Here is a 15,550-nt window from a genome sequence, read left to right as displayed (position 1 = left end):
CTATGGAACAAAGAAATTTCTGAGTGGAAGAAGGTAAAGAGAGAGAAGGAAGTCAGAGTATGAGTATAGGAGGTTTGAGTGACGATGGAGGAGAGAGAGAACTATATGAGTTCAGGAGAGATTCTTTCCCTTGGGATGTTGCTCAATCGGGAATTATAAGAGGTTCTTGTAAGGATCTCTATTGATACTTATCTTCTAAGCTCACAAGTGGGACTTGGATACTCAAAAGACTTCTAAAGACTCGATCAAACTCGTAAGATTTTCAAAGACTTACGTGACTTGAATGATTTTAGGGAATGGTTACATAGCGAGCTATAGCGATCAGCATCTTAGGACATGTGAAAGAATTTATTGAGGCTAATCGCTCGTATATAAATCTAATGAGATATGGATCTGATGGTGAGAGGAGCCGCTCTGTCATTATGGGCCTGCTGTTGTCGAATAGAAGAAGATCTGGATATCTCTATATATCTTTAGAGTGACCATATGGCAGGAGTTTATTGGCCAAGATAAGAGCATCATGATTGGTTCGTATCAAGCTTCGATTGGTTAGTTATATCATATTGATTGGATCAAATCTTTATCAGGACCTATTCCAATACATTTATGATGTTTTATCCTGAATGTAATCTGAACCAACTCCAAGGTCCACCACTAGTTGAGAAGTTTGCATTACTTGCAGTCCAAGCGATGGAATGATTGTTGACTTAAAACAGCAAATAAACCAAAATAGCCGTTACGTGATTCGTCATCAGCTGCGTCATCTCCGCCGTATTGTTTCTCGGACAAAATTAATATTTTTTAATAAAAAAATTCTACAGCCATGGAATTCTTTTCTACAACATATATACTCATTGTAGGTTAGTAATGTTGTTTTTTGAATATTTATATTGTTTTATTTTCACTTTACGTATGAAAACAAACAGCCCTTGGTGCGAATCCAGTTGGCCCCTGTGACAAATATAATCTCACGTTTGTCTCAGAATCCATTACAGATTCATATCCTTTTAAAAACTTAACATCCCATTGTGCTGCGGATAATTTAAACCATCAAGGGAACTCGTCCTTTGTTTAAACATGGAAAGAATAAGAATCTCTTACTTTCCTTTGGCCCTCGGTAGGTTAGCTTTATTTAATTTCCACCTCTAACAATGAGAAAGTTTTTTTTCCATACGTTTCCATCTAAATATTGAAATTTACATGAGCATTCTTCTAAAATTGATATATATATATATATATATATATATATATATATATATATATATAATTTTATAAATATTTATTTTTTATAAATATTATTTTTTTCTCTATATATACATATATCTAGACTATCTAACATTATTAATAAATTAATAATTTAAAATTAAAATAACTAGAATTGTACGACCAAACACAAACTGTACTGCCTCATGCTCCAACATGCAATAATAATCATAACTATCAATCCATCTACCTACTTATGGTGCTGATAAGTTCAAATCAACCATCACCGGTATCTCCAGCCCTAACATCCACTCATAATGAATGCATAATTGGGTCCTATACGTGCCTATTTTCTTGCTCTCATGGTGTAATAATTGAGTTTGGGATACCTCCAAAGCTAAAAAGAAACCCTAATGCAATCCCGGGCCCAACACAGATGAAAACTTGGGCCCAAAAAGGTACATCCAGCCCACCTCACCTTGCTTTTACGTAAAGGCAAAAGAAAACTGTTAGTGGGCCCACCGTACAACAATTCTTAAATGACGCGTCCCTCCCCTTCCCGTCCTCTCTCTCTCTCTCTCGCTTTAGCTGGCGAACGACGAAGAATCCATCCCCACCCTACTTCCTTTTTAGTTGTCGACTACTGTACCTATCCGCTTCTTCACACACTCCCAAGCTTCCTCTCTCTAAATTCTCCTCTTTATCTCTGTCTCTTGTCGTTCCTCGTCGTCGTCCTCCTCTTCGTTCTCCTCCAATGGCGCCGTTGTCGGATTCATCGTCGTCGGAGCAGCAGCAGAGCATTTTGGTGACGGGTGGCGCGGGGTTCATCGGGACGCACACGGTGCTGCAGCTCCTCAGGGGGGGCTTCCGTGTCACCATCATCGACAACCTCAGCAACTCCGTCCCGGAGGCCGTCGACCGCGTCCGCGATCTCGCTGGCCCCGCCCTCTCCCGCAATCTCCAATTCTACCTCGTACTCGATTCCTCCTCTTCTTCCCCTCTGTTTCTCGATCTCTATCTCGTCACAGTTCGATGATGAATGCCCTTGTTTTTGTTGGCAGGGCGATCTTCGGAACAAGGAGGACTTGGAGAAGGTCTTCTCCGAAACCAGGTCAGAATCTTCTCATCTTTACCTTTTTTTTTTGTGTGTGTGTGTGGTTCTTGGTACATATTTTATATTAGTTGGTAATTGACTTTGACGCTGAACCCATTTATTGCACCTATTTTTGTATATTTTAGCAAGATTGAGGGTTACGAGGTGTTTTCTTTCCTTTTTTTTTTTTTTTGGTGCCACTAGTTCAATGTGGACTGTTATTGTATAAGGCTAATAGATGGAGCAACTATATATATATATATATATTTTATATGTACGGATTTTGTGTAAAGCTTTGATCTTTGATCTGTATATGATAAGTAGTGAAGCTCTGGAGAAGCCACCCGTTTTTTGGTCTGTCGCTTGTCCTTGTTTGCTGAAATACCATCCAGATATGAATGGCATGGTCTTTTAATGTAGGAAATGGGCAAGTGCGATTTCCGTGACAGATTGCATTGCTTACAAATAGTTTTGCTTTTGATTGATGAGCAGAGTTGATCTGATTTTATTTTTGTGATTGTTTGTGGGTAGACTTTCTTATTCCAAGTGGAAGAAGGAAAGTTAAGAAAGATTATATGAATGCCATTTTTAATGCAAATTTTATTTAATAGCACTCTAAGCTCACAAGTGAGAGTGAATTTTCTACACAAGAAATGTTCTACAACCATAAGATTCCAACAACAACCAATGAAATGTATGGGCCTAAAGCTTTTGTCCTCAAGCAGGCAGGAAAAAGAAAATAGTTAAGAGCCTTATAACCTTGACAAAGAATTCCATTTAATTCATCTTGCCAAAAAGGGTGTGTGGAAGCTTGTTACCACTACAAACAGGCAGGAAGGATAATTGAGAACGAGTGTTTTCCAGGAACCGTGTGTTTTCATAGCTAGTGCTAAACACGTAGCTAGTGCTATAGGGTAGAAAGTTTTTTCCTTTTTTTCCCCTTTGCCTTTCCTTATTGAAAACTTTTTCTTGGCAACAAAATGGTTGAACTACTGTCCAAAATGACATAAGGGATCTTAGAAACCTAAAAATGTTCTAACATAAAGATCTTAAAAGCAATTTCTAGCCTATCTGCGGCACTCATCTTCATTCACTGAACAAGTCAGCTTGGAACATCAACTATACTGATAAATACAATATGGACCTCTATAAAACTTCACTTAGTTTCTTCTTATTGTCCATGTAAGCATTTATGGCCAAAGTCAACACCTTAGAAGCATTATAGCGGGATTAGGGTGTCTGTATAGATCACAAAAATACTTGTACAGTTTGGACCTAAATCTTATCATTCCCTCTAGGCTCTGTTGTACCATACCCAGTCTTGCTCCTTTTCCCATTCCCATTCTGAACTTCTAGGTGACTTGGTGTTTTTTGGATTTGCAACCAAAATTCGTTAAGCTGTATCATAAGCAATGACACTTCTTAAATCATCAAAGCAATGACAAACCCTATAGATTTTCATTTGTTTAGTTTTGTATCTGGCAACTGTTGTTGTAACTGAAACCGAACTTAACAAAGTGAGAATCTATTTCCTTGACTACCTGTCTCCTGAATTTATATTTAATGAGTTGTATTAATTGGTTCATATGCATTAAGCAGTGTAGGGTGTTCCGTTGGTACATATCATCTGATCGCATTCATTGAATAATCAATCTGGAATGCCATGATAAGATATACCACATACTGTTCTGTCCTTTTAGGCATGTACAAGAGAATAATTACATTGGTATGCTATTGGTGAAAGATCTACCATGACAACATGGCCCAGGGTTATGCTTGTAATTTTGTTTTAGATGATTACAGCTAACAGCTAATGGGATGATGGATGAATACCTCTTAAGTACAATAACAAAAAAATTAGTCTGAACCAGATAACCCATTTAAAGCAAGGGAGAGCACCACATTGAGGTACTTTATTAGAAAATATCAAAATTATTATTTTATCATTTTTGTTCATTAAAACATAATATAGCTAGGCTATTTTTGTTCATAGCATTTGTTATAATTCAAATTATTAAATCCTTATTTGAATTTTGTCCTTCTATTGCGTGTTTACTATTTTCTTCACTCTCCAACTTTCTCCTGATACTTATTTGATGAACAATGAGATTTTATTGTTACTAAATAGATGTTGAACACCAATTTGTTGTTAACTGCTTATACATAATGTTAGCTCACTCAAAAATCTGCATAAGAATGTTGCATGCATTTTATCTTGACTACTATAATTAATTGCATCTATGACTCTCATAACAGGCGCAGTCCAATCTTTAACAAATATGCACCTTCTTTATTCACAAAGAAGAAAAGGAGGAAAGTACATTAATAAATTATATAAGTGGATTGGCCAGTTCCTCTCATGCCTTTCTTTGTATCAGCTACACACATGACACATATCGGGTGCTTGCATACATTTTTATCAGAAGAGACTGTAATGTCTTCTTCTTGCAAACTTTTAAAACAGTACGAAGGATTAGCTACCTTAAGTGGGTTTTGTTGTGAATGCACGTAAGTATATCTCTCAAAATATTTTAGAATAGGAAGCACTTATGAAGTTGGTGGAGGAATGAGTTTTCTGAGAGATTCCTAAGTGGTTGTGGCATCCCAAGTAGAAGTTTTCTGCTACTGATGCTTGTTCATGACATAAACTGACAAAGAAAGTACAATCAATTAATATATTTAATGTCAAATTGGGCTAAAAAATGAATAGCTTGACCTTTGAAGCACACCTGTTTCATAGAGCATATGCAGATGACATTTTGACTATGCTTATTTATCACATGATAACAGCGCACGCTTGACATGTAGCAACTTCATTGAATGGTTTGGTTTTCATGATATAAGTTTATTAATTTGAGGCCTTAAATCATCATTGTGGTCCGGCATGCTTTAGATATAATGTTTTTTTTGCATGCTCTCTTGTAATAGGTTTTGAATATGCAATTGCTATAAATCTATGATTGTGAAAGTGAAACATTGTTTTCTTTGGAAAACCTACTTATTGTACTAGTTTTGGCACCTTCCATTTAGTTCTTTTGTACTTTTTATTGTGTTTTATGATCTAGCCTATATAACTAGTTTAGGAAGAAAATCAACCCTATATAAATGCATTGTTTCATTAGTTTTTCCTGTCAGGAAGAATCCATTTAGGTGTTTTAGCAAGGCTTTTCTTAAGCTTGTGGCTTTTTTCATCCTTAAATAATTTGTTAATTATTGTAACATGTAACTTTTTATTGTCCATGTAGATATGATGCTGTCATCCATTTTGCTGGACTGAAGGCTGTTGGCGAGAGTGTGGCAAAGCCTTTGCTTTATTACAATAACAATTTGATTGGCACAATAAACTTGTATGAGTTTATGGGAAAATATGGTTGTAAAAAGGTTTGCTCTCTTCAACTTGGCACTCATAATTTCTAGCTAACTTTGTTCTCTTTCTAAGTTTGTACATAAAAGAAAAGATAGAGATAGTATCTTAAATAACTCAGTAATTGTCTACTTTATATACTGACATATGTTTTACATGGTGATTTAAGCAATCCTTTAGAAAGCGTAATAAGTTTACATTTATTACTTTCATTGGGTTGTAGTTTTGGAAAATAGCATGTTCCTATCTTCAAAAAATCCAATGTTAGGCTCTTGCAAAAATCTATGAACACACTTCAATTTCTCATCTTTAGGGAATAATAAATTGGTTGATTTCCAAGCACGTAGCTAAAATTATGTTCAAGGAGTTGATGGTGAATGTTGTGTTTTCTAGTGTTCCCTTACTGTATGACCACCATAGTCTTAGGCCCTGTTTGGCAATGCTATAAATAGTAGAGCTTTTAATAAAAAACTGTTTGCTATTTGGTAACTATATTTTTGAGCTGTGGAACTTTAATAGCTATTTAGCAATCAAGTTGATATGGTGCTTTTTAGTATTAGGAAATGATAATAAAGAATGTTACATAGTGCTTTCAATTGTGTAAGTATTTGTACTTTCAAAAACTGTTAAATATTCTTAATTTGTAAATTATTTATTTTGATATTTAACATAAAAATATGTTAAATAATAAATTTAAAATATTTATTTTAAAATATAGCAATATTTTTATAGTGTTGTTATATTTTAATAATATTGTTATAATATAATATGATTATTATATTGCTATATTATAATGTATTATATTGTTATTGTATTGTACCATCAAAAAATGTTATTATTAAGTATTGTTAACTTATAAATAATTTTAAGTCTCTTGAGTGAGCTTTTGCCTTAAAAAATAGCTTCTCGGCATATGTTAAGTAGAGTTTTTGCCCAAAAGGCTTAAATTAGAGCTTTCCCCTAGTAGACCTTTTTCAGCTTTTGGAGGAGTTCTCAAATTTTTTACCAAACACCTCAAAATTACCTAAAAGAGTTTTTGGGCCTTCAAGAAGTGCTCTTTGGTCCTCCAAAAGAAATGCCAAAGGGGACCTTAATTATTTGGCTGTCATACTCTTTTAGCATTAACATCATTGAGATTGCTGCTGCTAAGTTTTCGTATGCCCATTGTTGTACACCATCTTGTACCAACATGAAGTTTTTTTCTAGAGTTGGTTTATTTTCGTAGCTTTTTGTTGGGTTGAGGTGATGCTTTGGATTCTGTTGGACAAACTTTTGAGTTGGAAGCATCAGTAAGAACTTATCCAAACAAGTGTCACATTACCTCATCGACAAAAAGAATCAAAGAAAAAGGAGGAAAAAAAGAAGGAAAGAGGTGTTCCCTACTCTTTATGAGTTTAAGACTTCCATTCTTGCATTTGGGTAAACCATATATAAAAGGAGCGGCTGTCTAAAGATAAAAGATAACAGAATTTATCCAGTTTTTGAGAGGAGAAATTTTCTTTGTAGAGTTGTGGCCATGAGATACTCCATCATTTCTCTTTTCCCCCTTTTCCTTTTCTATTTTTCCTTTTGTGTGTGCGCGCGCACACGTGTGTGTCTAGCTGTTGGGGTGAGGGGGGTGTTTGGTGGGCCTTTTGTGTTAACCTTTCTTGAGGGTTCCACTATATCTGGCAAAACTCTCACCTTTTATTTTCTTATTATATGAGTGCCTTATGATAGCCTTAAAGCAATCCTACTTGTGTTCGAGAAAGTAAGATTAATCTCTTTTTTCCACTCTCCTTGTTCTTGTTGGGGATAGAAAGTTTATAAAGAGGTCATCAATCATGTGATCTCACTCTGAATGGGAATAATTGTAAGTGTCGATAGGAAGATACCACCGCCAACATGTTCCAGACCTCATTTTTGTGTTTCCCTGTATACACACTTGATACATTTTGTCAACGTACCTTCAATGCTTCCAAAGTTGTCATTGTGTAATCCCTACAACCATCCCTGAGGTAGAAAATCTTGTGAATCTTTGTTTATATGAGGTGATGTGAGACTTTAATTTCTGTATGCAATTCATTGGCATATTCAGTGTGTTAACAGTTATTTTTGTTTCCAACCTCACTTGATTATTAATAACCATATTTTTTTAAAAGGAAAGGGAACTGCTTTTAATGCAGCTTTACTTTTGGCTTTACGTCATTTATGCTTGTTTTATTTTCACTGATTTGTGCTATGTAATTTTATGCAAAGTAGATGGTCTTTTCATCATCTGCTACAGTTTATGGTCAGCCTGAAAAGATTCCATGTGTTGAAGATTTTGAGCTCAGAGCAATGAATCCATATGGTAGGACGAAGGTACATTCAACAGCCCACAAAAAAAAGCTGTCTGATTCTGTGAAATGTTCTTGGGCCTCGTGCAAATCTGGTAGTTCTCGATTACTAATGCAGTTGTAATATGTGGCTTACTAGCTTTTTCTTGAAGAGATAGCTCGTGATATTCAAAAGGCTGATCCAGAATGGAGAATTATACATTTAAGATACTTCAACCCTGTTGGAGCTCATGAGACTGGTCATATTGGTGAAGATCCTAAAGGTATTCCAAATAATTTGATGCCTTACATCCAGCAAGTTGCTGTTGGCAGGCTGCCTGAGCTAAATGTATATGGATATGATTATCCAACAAAGGATGGTACTGCGGTATGTAAACGTTAGTCATCTCTGATTATATGTGGTTGTTTATTGTTGTGATTTTCTAACCAGGATGGCCTTAAGTGATTGTTAGAATGCTTATGTTCACTCAAGGTTATCAGCCATCTCTTTTAAGCTATTAACAACTGTAAAGGCATTTATTATGGATAATACACGTCTGATATAAATGTTTTTGTAATACCCGGGCCATTTGGGCCTTGGACCAAGCCCAAAATCTCAAAAGCCCAACGAAAAAAAAAAAAAAATTGAAGAAGACTCCCGCATGCGGGAGTCTCCTTCTTCCTCCCGATCGGCTCCTAATCGGAGTTGGAAACGCTGTCGGGGAGGAGTCATACTCCTCCCTCCGGCTCTATTTAAGGGGGAGACCCCTTTTCCCTTCTTCCCACCAAGGAACTCGGAGTGAAACGGCGAGGATCGCCGGAATTTGCTCGTGGAAGCCGTCACCATGCTCGCCTTGATTTCTCGCCGGAGAGGTCACCGGAGCTCGAGGTAAGCCGCGATCTCTCTTCCTCTCTTCTCTCCCTTCCTTTCTGTGCCTGTGAGCACGATTGCCGACGATCAGAGTCGTCGGATTTTGTCGGAGAAAAAGTCTCCTGTTTTTTATTATTTTCGGATCTCTGTCGACCGAACCTCATCGCCAGTCATCTTTGGCTCCACCGCCACCTTCACCTGTCACTGAACCTCCAGCCATGCCGTCGCCCTTCGTCGGAGCCCGAGCCATCGAGCCATTAGGTCCCACGATCCCTCCCCTGTTCAGCCAGAAAGAGAAAGAAGAAAAGAAAAGAAAGAAGAAGAAAAGAAAAGAAAAGGAAAAGAAAAAGAAAAGAAAAGAAAAAAAAAAAGAAAAGAAAGAAAAAAAAGAGGAAAAAAAAGAGAGAGAATTTTCTCTCTCCTCTCTCCCCTCTTTCTCCCTCTTTCTCTCTCTTGTCACTCTACTTTCTCTCTCTAAAATTTTCTCTCTCCTCCTTTCTCTCTCTAAGAAGACCTATGGATCCCATATCAGGCCATCTTTTCCCCTTCTAGGGACCTATGACTCTGAATTGATTTAGTGCCTGGGGGGTTTATCTGATTGGTCATTCAGTCAATCACTTTCTATTATTATTTAATTTTTTTGAATATATAGAATGAAAATTGATTCTAATTTAATATTTTAAATAGGATTATTTGATTCATTTAAGGAAGACTAAAGATCTAAGATGATTGAGGTAAGTAGATCTTATGCTCCTTATTTATTTTTAAATGATCATGTTTTTATGCAAAGAATTGTTATTGATGAAATCATATTTTTCATAAATTAAAGATCAGCATATGTGAAGTCAAAAAATATGTTTTATTATGAGCATTGGTTCCATGAATGTGTTTTATGAAAATAGCATGATTATGAAGCATAAATTTCATTATTTTTCCCATCTATGTATATGTATGTTTTAAGAAAAAGATATAAGGATTTCAAAGGCTCTCAGATAGCTATGAACGAATTCCTTCGGGAAGATCGACATCCGGAGCTAGCATCCACATGAAACATGGCCTTGCCAACGAGTATAAAGTTGGCATACGAAATAAGAACTCTGTCGATTAAGAAACATGGTCCTGTTACAAGTATAATAGTGATCTTAGCACGAATATCTGAGAGCAATGCTTCGAAACTTGACATGAATACATGACAAGAATGATTTATGATTGTGAAATATACATGATTTTATGCATGCATGATTGATTTATGATTTGTTTTATTATATCTCTATGAAATATTTTATTTTGTATTATCTGTTATTTTCTAAATATTATATTATCATGAAAAACTTATGCTTGATCTGATAAGAAAGCGCAAGTTCTACTTACTGGGCTAGTGTAGCTCATATCCTTTTTTTTTTTTTTTTTTTTATACAGAGAAATAGAGCTAGAACCGGTGAAGAAAATCCAAGCTTTGGAGATCTGCGATGCAAGCTTGAAAATTTTGTAGATGAAGTTTAGTTATATGATGATCACGAATTTATAGTAAATAATTATGAATTTTGAGATATGAATTTGTATTTGCTTTCGGATTTAGATACTCTGAACCAATATTAGTTTAATTATCTGATGAATAAAGAAATTGAATCTTTTTATTTGATGGATTTTAGATGATTATGATGGATTGGCTTCGTGTTATTGTGAGCTCTATCCCTCGGTAGCATGGCCGTGTTATGTCTCGAATTTGGGGCGTGATAGTTTTAATGGTGTTAACAGTCTTGCTTCACATTATCACCGTACAAAGACATTTTAATTAATATTTTTATTTTGATGCCTGATAGAATATAGCTATAGTATTATTACTTAATCTTGAATAAGCTTTAAATATTTGATGAATCATTACATCCTTGCTCAAAGCTATTTCAATGACATATAAAAGTTAGTTTTATGGAACAAAAGTATAAATTAAGAAAAAGATTCACTTGAAACACCAGTCACTTATAACTACTATTAGTGGTGTGCGGTGGTTATGGACCTTATGGTACATGGTTATTATATGCCACTAATGGCGTATGAACTCTTCTAGTGATTACAAATGCTTCTACTAGGAGTCTTTCGTGCGTTCATTTTTAACAGCTTTCTAAATGTAGAGTTATCCATTTATATGTCAAGGTGCAAGATCAGTGCGTAACTGTACATTGCAAGAAATTATTGGCACTCAATACTTAGTAATTGATTGATTATCCATTCTAGATAAAGATTATATTGACATATTCATCATATTCATCTATTTTGGCTGAATATAATTACCTCTGTTCCTTTCCCCAGCTTTTTCATTTTTTTGGGTACAATCCCCAGATTTTCTTCAGCCTCTGTATATGGTGACTGCTAATGCACCCTCTCATTTTCAGCCAATCACTTTGCTTCTTACAGTGGGCATCTGGCTAGAATATGAATAGTGATTATTATGAAATAAATTCTCTAGGTATGTCACCATATCTTGCACCTACTACTAACCATCCAAGCATTGAATGCAAAGGCATGTGCAGCGTGGCAGTCCGTCTAATGGCTTTTGGACAATTTGCCACTGCATTTGATCTGACCTGGGTTTTATATGAAGAACTTAATAAACAAGTCATGTATAGCAATTAGAGTTGATTCAAAGGGGTGTTGCATGTGATTGATGGTGTAAAGGTGGTTACAAATTTTGGGGATTCTGCAGAAACTTTCTACTCATTATCGGATTTGCAGAAAAGGGATGTTTTTTCTTTTAGAGAAAGTCTTCCAAAATTTTAAATGTGCATCAACTTGTATTATGTGTTGATCCGCTGCATTGTATGCATGCATTGACTAAGATTAGTGTGTGCATTTGTCTGAGGCCAGGGGCATAATATTTTACTCAAAAGCAGAGCATTTTGCAAAAGAGAAATATGTGGCCCTATTCAGCAATTATGAAAATAAAATGGACTGTTTTGGCAAAGTTTCTGTTGATTAAATAAGTCAAGCAGCTAAAATCAAATAAAACAACGACATTGCATAAGTTACATATCAAAGTTTCAATTCAGATAGTGCATGGTATCTTGTGGTATATCCAATTTTTAGGACTTCTGCAGCATATGTTGCTTCTCCTTGAGTTAATTTTTCTAAATAACAACTATAATAATAATTTTTTTTGGGGAAATTGATAAAGAATATGTATCAGAATTATTGATAACCGAACTATTTTTGATTGATATAAGAGGAACATGATCATTTCTTTGTTTTTGGTGGGGGTTTCCTTTGGACTTTTAGGGCTTCTGTCTAAGATTACCTTGGCCTGTAATTCATTCTAAGTCATGGAGGGCTGTGTCAGGTTAATAGTTCGCTGCAGATAAGTTCTCAAACTTGATATATTTTACAACAATCCATAAAGCCAATTCGATGGAAATGGGATAGGGCTTGATGGTCCAGGTTTATAATACCTTTTGTGGAATTCACAGTATATTCATGCCATTTCATTGTCTAGTATCACTTCAGTGACCTGGTTTTGTGCATATGAACTTAAAACCATGCTACTAATGTCATGCTGGCATGGAAACCTGATTTTATTTTTGTCATTTGCTTTGTGTTTTATAATGAACTACAAACTGATATGCACTAATGTGTGGCTTGAACGAGGACTGGTACTATTAGCAAATAATATCCATTTTTGTGCCAAACTTTGATGGTTTGTCTATTTTCTGTAAATACTTTATGTTTAAAAATATAATAATTCGAATTTATATAATGTCAACCAGAAGTGATTAATTTACATGAAGTATGTTTTAAGAATAAAAATTATTTCCATTTGGTTGACTTCTATTGCTGTTAGACAGAATAGTATTTTATTCAAAGTTAATCTTCTTATGACAATTTGTTATCCAAATCAGATACGAGACTACATTCATGTCATGGACTTAGCTGATGGCCATATAGCAGCTCTTAGAAAGCTTTTTGCTACGGAAGATATTGGTCCTCTCTCTCTCTCTCTCTCTCTCTCTGTGCGTGTATGCATCTGTTATGTGACCACCACTGCACTGTGTTTTCCAGGTTGTGTTGCTTACAACTTGGGGACTGGCCATGGAACATCTGTACTTGAAATGGTTGCAGCATTTGAGAAGGAATCTGGCAAGGTATGTTACTTATGAGCATTTTCCTGTATCTTGCAAAAAAAACATTGTTCATCCTTTTGTTTTCTTAAATTTGTAAATTCAGAAAATACCCATCAAGTTATGCCCAAGGAGACCAGGTGACGCTACTGCTGTCTATGCATCGACAGAAAAAGCTGAAAAGGAACTAGGTTGGAGGTAAGTTTTCCACTAATTATTGGTTATATGACTATTTCTTACCAAAGTTTGTTCGATACTTTTCACGAAGACCCCACCGTGCTGGTGATTTAGCAGACATTGTAAAGGTCTCATTGGGAACACATAGATCTAGCTTTAAGATGGTCTGGAATTGACACATGATTTTATCCATTATACACTATTGCACTGCTTAACATTGCCCCATTTGTTTTTATATCTCGATTGATCCATGTTTCTGGTTAAATTTATTTCATTGAGCAGTACTGAATTGGTATTATATGAACGCTACTTGCAGAGCACAATATGACATAGAAGATATGTGCAGCGACCAATGGAACTGGGCAAGCAACAATCCATATGGTTACCAGCCCCAACCTTGAATTCTCAAGTTGTCAGTCTCGTGCAAAAAGCCAAGTAGATATTAGACTATGGAATTCCAAATAATCTTTCTTTTCTGCCATGACGAGCCATTTGCCAGGTTCAGAAATGTCTTTGTCACATCATGAACTAAAGTAAGACATTATCTTTTTTTATCGTGCAGCTGGTTAAGCCCTTCTTTGTGAAAGGTTAAGTTGGAATCAAATGCACATTTTACTTCAAGGTGTTTCTAAATGAAGTTCAGTGTCAGAGAGTGAGAAGTATGGTCTGTAGAGGCTCAGGTTCCCGTTGTTGAGGTCACAGGTACAGTTCACATATGCAGCTATAGAAGTGGATGATATCGCTGGTGCTCTGTGCCCTGTTTAGGGGTGCCTTTACGGTCTTCGATCCAACCTGTTCATGGAGAACTGTGGGCGATCAGGTTGAGTTAGCTTGCTTTGAGTTTTATTTGGTTACATTGGTCTGGTTTGGTCAAGTTTGATCCACTCGAGTCTGATTAGATTGGGTTGATGTAGGTCACATTTACTTGAGTCTGGTCCATCGGAGCCATAAACTCAAAATTAATGACTTTGAAAGCAATTGCCTTGAAGTAATCTGGTTTGTTTGTTTTCTGCTGGTGATATCATTTAGAGGAGAAGGGCAGTGCCCAAACAGGCTGCAGAGGTCGAAGGTTAATAAGCTGAACAAAGCCAAGTTTGCAAGAACACTAAGGGCATCTGCGATGTCACTTCTATTATGGATAAGTTTTTCAAACAAAAGAGGTCAGATTTTAGGTTTTCCAGCTTCCCCTAAAAGTGTTTTTTGTAACCTCTTGTAGGAGCATTTTTCAGATATTTTTACCAAACTTATTTTCTAAAAAGAATTTTTGCTTTAAAAGTTATAAAATTCTATTTTTATAGTGTTAGGTTGAGGTTTTGTCCAGTGAACTGCAATTAAGCGACCACAGGTTTTAAATATGTAGTATAACTAGCATGTAACCCGTGCTATGCTGGGAGTCTTAATTGATACATAAAAGATAGAAAAAAAAAATGATCTTCAATCGCCGGTTCCTTCAGAGTGGTCATCCAAATTGCATAGATATAAAAAAATTATTAAAATTATGATTATAAAGATTTTATGAAAAAATAATAGGATAGTGCAATCAATTTAACAAAAAATTAAAGAAATTATAAACAATAATAAAAAGACACATAAATAATTAAATTTTAATAAAACTTTATGCATGTGTATATATATGTGTGTGCATGCATACATGCACATATCCATGTGTGTGTACACACACATACATATTGATCAAGAAAAAAAATTCAATTTATTATCTACTATCCTAACTTATTTTTTTAAATTCATTAATAATATATAAATTTTTTAAAATATGATGCATAATTATCCAACATAAAAATTAAAAAAAAAATAAAATAAAAAAATCTCATAAAAAATACACACACATACATACTGATCAAGAAAAAAAATTCAATTTATTATCTACTATCCTAACTTATTTTTTAAAATTCATTAATAATATGTAAATTTTTCAAAATATGATGCATAACTATCCAACATAAAAATCAAAAAAATAAAATAAAAAAATCTCATAAAAAAAATTTGACAATTGAGCTACACAAAAACTACCAGAACACACATATGAAAAGTAATTCAAAATTAATTTTTACATTCCTTATTTCTTTTATGTACACAACTTTCGTAAATATAATAAATAAAGCATACTTCACCTAACTCTTTTAAAAATTTGAACAAATAATAAATGACAAAAAAAAACATAGAAACAATTTAATTCAATTAAACCCTATATATATATATATATATGTGTGTGTGTGTGTGACTGCATGCGTGCGTGTATCTATGTATATATATATATATATATATATATATATATATATATATATATATATATATATATATATATATATATATAAAACACAAAATCCAAACAATTATCTCCTGTGTTAATAATTTTAAAAACTCTCTAAACTATTGTAGATATATAACATGCAACATAAAATCAAATAAAAAAAA

At 34.7% G+C, this 15,550-nt stretch overlaps 1 protein-coding gene across 3 annotated transcripts; it reads left to right on the top strand.

Annotated features, from left to right (window-relative positions):
- Nucleotides 1-1,765: 1,765 nt before the first annotated feature.
- On the top strand, nt 1,766-14,106 carry LOC105059313 (bifunctional UDP-glucose 4-epimerase and UDP-xylose 4-epimerase 1). Of its 3 annotated transcripts, XM_073249794.1 has the most exons (11): nt 1,766-2,176; nt 2,265-2,314; nt 5,542-5,677; nt 7,902-8,003; nt 8,118-8,345; nt 10,248-10,325; nt 12,719-12,800; nt 12,879-12,961; nt 13,044-13,135; nt 13,431-13,549; nt 13,677-14,106. In XM_073249794.1, the coding sequence occupies exons 1-10, from the start codon at nt 1,958-1,960 to the stop codon at nt 13,513-13,515; spliced, it is 1,155 nt and encodes a 384-aa protein (XP_073105895.1). In that variant the 5' UTR covers nt 1,766-1,957; the 3' UTR covers nt 13,516-13,549; nt 13,677-14,106. The 3 variants fall into 3 exon arrangements, with proteins under 3 accessions (XP_073105895.1, XP_019711054.1, XP_010940867.1); XM_019855495.3 differs by having other exon boundaries at nt 13,431-14,106; XM_010942565.4 differs by lacking the exon at nt 10,248-10,325 and having other exon boundaries at nt 1,767-2,176; nt 13,431-14,106.
- Nucleotides 14,107-15,550: the final 1,444 nt, after the last annotated feature.

This window comes from Elaeis guineensis, chromosome 16, assembly GCF_000442705.2.
Source record: "Elaeis guineensis isolate ETL-2024a chromosome 16, EG11, whole genome shotgun sequence".
Taxonomy (NCBI): domain Eukaryota; kingdom Viridiplantae; phylum Streptophyta; class Magnoliopsida; order Arecales; family Arecaceae; genus Elaeis; species Elaeis guineensis.
Note: the sequence above shows the minus strand (reverse complement) of the source record. Positions and strands in the feature narration are given on the sequence as shown.

Excerpts from the sequence above, each read along its gene's own strand:
- LOC105059313 (XM_073249794.1), top strand. The coding sequence starts at position 1,958 with ATGGCGCCGTTGTCGGATTCATCGTCGTCGGAGCAGCAGCAGAGCATT. Across the intron at positions 8,004-8,117 it reads ATCCATATGGTAGGACGAAG|CTTTTTCTTGAAGAGATAGC; the intron begins GTACATTCAACA and ends GTGGCTTACTAG. Across the intron at positions 12,962-13,043 it reads TTGAGAAGGAATCTGGCAAG|AAAATACCCATCAAGTTATG; the intron begins GTATGTTACTTA and ends TTGTAAATTCAG.